Source organism: Grammomys surdaster, unplaced genomic scaffold (genome assembly GCF_004785775.1).
Source record: "Grammomys surdaster isolate TR1022 unplaced genomic scaffold, NIH_TR_1.0 187, whole genome shotgun sequence".
NCBI lineage: Eukaryota > Metazoa > Chordata > Mammalia > Rodentia > Muridae > Grammomys > Grammomys surdaster.
The window spans coordinates 5411879-5416619 of NW_021604632.1; the positions used below are offsets into that span (position 1 = coordinate 5411879).

The 4741-nt window shown below is 44.4% G+C and overlaps 1 protein-coding gene across 1 annotated transcript in view; it reads right to left on the reverse strand.

Annotated features, from left to right (window-relative positions):
- Positions 1–4741, reverse strand: part of Hydin (HYDIN axonemal central pair apparatus protein) — a 342846-nt gene that overhangs the window by 299588 nt on the left and 38517 nt on the right. The window contains exon 2 of the mRNA XM_028768759.1: positions 2836–2983. Within this exon, the coding sequence (XP_028624592.1) occupies positions 2836–2983 (148 nt within the window). The remainder of the gene's footprint in view (positions 1–2835; positions 2984–4741) is intronic.

Sequence of the window (4741 nt, forward strand, 5' to 3'; positions counted from 1 at the left end):
ATAGATAGATAGATAGATAGATAGATAGATAGATAGATAGATAGATAACTTCTTGTTTAGGGTCAGGCAGAATTACCAAAGGACCTTTAGCCTGGTCCCTCTCCATCCTTACTAGCCTAATAAAAACCCAAAACAGTGTAAGACAGTAGTAAGAGGTGAAAGGGGAATTCTGCATAAGAAAATGAACCTGTTGGCAGCTCCATGCGAAAGTCCTAGTGTCTACATCATGTGACTCTTCTTGAGGCCTGGGGACATGACCCTGGTCACCTTCAGTTCTTTTTTAATCTCTCTACCAACCCCCTCTGCAGGTCCTGTCTTGGGCTTCTCTTGCTAATAACACTGCAGCCAGAGATAAACACACAAACCCAGACTGTAAATGTACCATTGTCCACAGAGTGGCTTTGCTGGCATTAAATCACCCTATTGATCTCTGAAAGGCATCACTGAGTCCTTTAATGGGCTACTGTGCTGAATATACCTCCAAGCCTTCCCATTTGCTCTGGGTTCCTGCACAGACTTATTTTCTCATTTTTCTTGTGGCTCAACTCTCTTTCTGTGTCCATATTCCTAGTTTCCTATTTGCTTTCCCCCTGGAGTTTAGGGCTGCAGAGATGCTCTCCCTTTACACACCATCTGGTTATTTCTGCACTCAACTGTGCTTAAAGCTTCCACATAACCCTTCTTCTGTTATTGCCAGGTGTCAAGGAAATCCTCTGGCACTGACTTTTTTCCTTTAAAACAGATCTTAGTTTATCTTTAAAGAAAAAGATGTAAGGCTGAGGAAGAAATCCTCAGTTGCAATTACAAAGGAACATGGCACGATAGTGAGAGAAACCTTCTGTACACAATGTCCAAAGGCTATTTCATATAACAGGGAGAAGACCTCAAAAGAAGAAAGATTGACAAGTCATAGAATAGAAAGCTTTTAGAAATACAATTTGGGGAATATGAGTATATATGCTCACATTTGCTAGTCCTCTGAGCGGATAATATGGGGTCATGGGGTAATGGGGTCTACAATTCAGAGTACGTCTGCTCTAGTAGTACCAGTTCAGCCTCAGTGAGATTCCAGCCTAGCTGGTCAGACACAAGCACTCCCTGTCATTCATCAAATCCACACTTTTTTCACATGAAGTTGGGGTGTGTGGCTGAAGAGATGGCTCAGCAGTTAAGAGCGCTGGCTGCTCTTCTGGAGGACCTGATGTTGATTTTAAACACCCACATGGTGGCTCACAACCACCTGTAACTCTAGTTCCAGGAGATTTGATGCCCTCTTTGGGCCTTTGTTGGCAATAACATGCAGGCAAAACCCCCACATATGTAGAATAAAAATAAATAAACGTTTTTTATTTCTTAAGGGAAGTTAAAGCACCCGTTGTGAGTTTGCCTTCTGTTGGGCACTGCACTGGACGGGACAGGTAGCAACAATCAGACCTAGCTTTGTGTTTGTGAAACTTGAAGTCAAAGAGCATGTTTGCTATCTCCTCTCCCATTCTCCCCCAAAACCTCTTATCCCATACCCCCTCCTCCTAATTTTTGTGAGGGTGTGCTCCAAACATCCTCCCAGTCCCATCTCCCTGCTCTCGAATTACTACACAGTAGGGGATCCAAACTTTCGGGGACCATGGCCCTCTACTTTCACTGAAGTCTAACAAGGTCACCCTCAATTCCCTATACAGGTGCATGAGTCCTTCCCTTTGTGCTCTCTGGCTGGTGGTTTAGACTTTGGAAGCTCTGGTTGAAACTTTTAATACTCCTTCTAGAAAGGATCAAAGTATCCACACTTTGGTCTTCCTTCTTCTATGTGAGTTTTATGTGGTCTATACGTAGTTTCTTAGAAATTGTGAGCTTTTGGGCTAATATCCACTTATCAGTGAGTGCATACCATGTATGTTCTTTTGAGATTGGGTCACCTCACTCAAGATGATATTTTCCAGCTTCATCCATTTGCCTAAGAATTTCATGAACTCATTGTTTTTAATAGCTGAGTAGTACTCCATTGTATAAATGTACCACATTTTCTGCATCCATTCTTCTGTTGAAGGGCATCTGGGTTCTTTCCAACTTCTGGCTATTATAAATAAGGCTGCTATGAACATGGTGGAGCATGTGTCCCTGTTGTATGTTGAAACGTCTTTTGGGTATATGCCCAGGAGTGGTATAGCTAGGTCCTCAGGTAACACTATGTTCAATTTTCTGAGATACCGCCAGACTGCTTTCCATAGTGGTTGTACCAGTTTACAATCCCACCAACAGTGGAGTAGTGTTCCTCTTTCTCCACATCCTCGCCAACATGTGCTGTCACCTGTGTTTTTGATCTTAGCCATTCTGACTGGTGTGAGGTGGAATCTCAGTGTTGTTTTCATTTGCATTTCCCTGATGACTAGGGATGCTGAACACTTCTTTAGGTGCTTCTCAACCATAAGCTAATGTAAACAGGCAGCTTTTGTGGAAATTTACAAGCCTGAGCACCCATAGACCTTGTTAATAGGTAGCCTTGGCAGACAATACCAACTTAGATAAGGACAAGCGGGTCATAGGCAGAGTCATAGTGACTTGTCCCCTGAACCTTCACCCAGCCGATACCCGGTTCCGATGATATCTGTATTCCCCCTGATCACCCACACTCCAGTGTCATTCCCTTCCCCACATCCTGCCTTTCTGTGTTTATAACCCCTGTGTGAATGAATTACGATTTGAAAAAAAATAAATTATAAAAAAAGAGCACGTTTGCATATTATTTTCCTGTGTCCATCAAATTAAAGAGTATATCTAAGACCCTGCAGGATCCAGCTTACTGAACCCTTCCTCCCACGTTCTGGAAAACACACTCACTTTGTCGTTGTTCCTCAAAACCAATGGCACTTCATAGACTTCACAGGGAGAGTAGTTCTGGAATATGATTTCCGATGGGAACGGCTGGAATAAGGCCTGATCCAGGTCCACTTTGGAAAACTGCAGTTGGGAGACAAAATCATTCATACTGTGGGACAATGGCAAAGGTGACTAGGGTTAAGTAATGCAAAGACCTATCAAAATAAAGACCACGGGGGCCACTTAAAGGGGAACCACCATAACAGTCAAAATTAGTGAGATTGTTTTCATTGACTTTATTACAAAAGAAGGGAAAAAATTGGGAGCTGGCTCTGTCAGTATGGAGCTTACAACACAAGCATGAGGTTCTGAGTTCTGATCCCCAGGACCTACTTAAGAAGCCAGGCATGGTAGTGCGTGCCTGTCATGCCAACACTGAGGAGGCAAAAGCAGGTGGATCTCTGGAGCATACTGGCCAGGAGCTACTTCCAGATCCCAGTAGGATAACCTCAAAAAACAAGTTGGATGGTTCCTCAGAAGCAAGGGCTAGGATTGGAGCTTGGTATTATACTCTCCTGTGTGCACACAGGCTCATGCACATACATGTATACACACACACACACACACACACACACACACATATGCATGTGTGTGCTAAAAAGTCCACTTAGTTCTCTGCTAAAACAGAAAATAATCTAATAAGTCAACTAACCCATACTTTGAGATCTAAACATGGTAAACAGGGTCTTCTGAGTCAGCTATCCTATGACAATAACTGAAGAGTTCTATCAACAAATATCTGCTCGGCCACACCACTAACAAGATCACAGGGAATTCCTGGCTCCGGGAGAAAGCAGATAGATGGGTACAGAGAGCACAGTGGGTAGAGACAATTGGATTACACCTGCCTCAATGCATTAGACGGGGTGGAGGCGGGGGGGGGGGCCCGGTCGGGATATGTACCTTGAACCTGCAGGAAGGCTAGAGAGACAGAGACTGGAGTTCCAATGCTTGCTGAGGAAGGCTAGGACTCTAATGGACTTTGCTCTCATTGACCTGTGGCTGGATGTCCCACAAGATAAGGATAGACTAGGGTCCCTCAGTCCCTCAGCACTCATCCTCAGTGAGGTCTGGTGCAAATAACCCGATCCCCTCTGAAAGACGAGAGAACCACCACAGGATTTGGATAATTTGTGCCATCTTCCATTTGTGAAATATTGCAGCACACAGCCAAGAATGCTTTGTAAGGTGCAAAATATTTGCAGATTGTAATTCTATCAACCAGCCATAATTGCAAGGACGCGGGATGGCGTAAATGAAAGCCAGCAGGGACACGAGGCAGAGGATAGAGCGGTGTGACCCACTCTCTGAAACCCAAGGGTCAGGAATGGTAAGGAAGTAAATGCAAATGCTTGTCCCACTACCTTAAATGATAATGGGAACTCGGGGAGGGGGGATTCACCAGAGTGGCCACCGCTGAAGAGTTACTGGCATTGAGATGGGTTAAGAGAACATTCAGACCATGAAGACAGATAGAGACAATAGAAAATGCAGAAGAGGATTAAGATTGGCAGGCAACAGAGATGGGTGCATTTGAACAAGTGGGGAGGGGGCATCGTTGATGAACAAAGGCAGAGAAGGTTCTACAGCTGACAGCGGAGTCAAGGCAAACATGCAGGAGGCCCTGTGAACTCACGGCAGGTTAAAAAGAAATCCATGCCTAGGTAGATAAGTCGTAAAGCCGTTGACAGCAGAGGCATAAATGTGCGAGAGATGCTGACAGAAAAGGCGGAGGATGCTTTTTAGGCAAGAAACAAGAAGTGTGGGCTGATAAATGTAATTAACAAATGGTAAAATATATGAAATGATATCATTTAAAGGCCAGGAAAACAAGCCCCAGCCAGCCAGCCAGCCAGCCAGCCAGCCA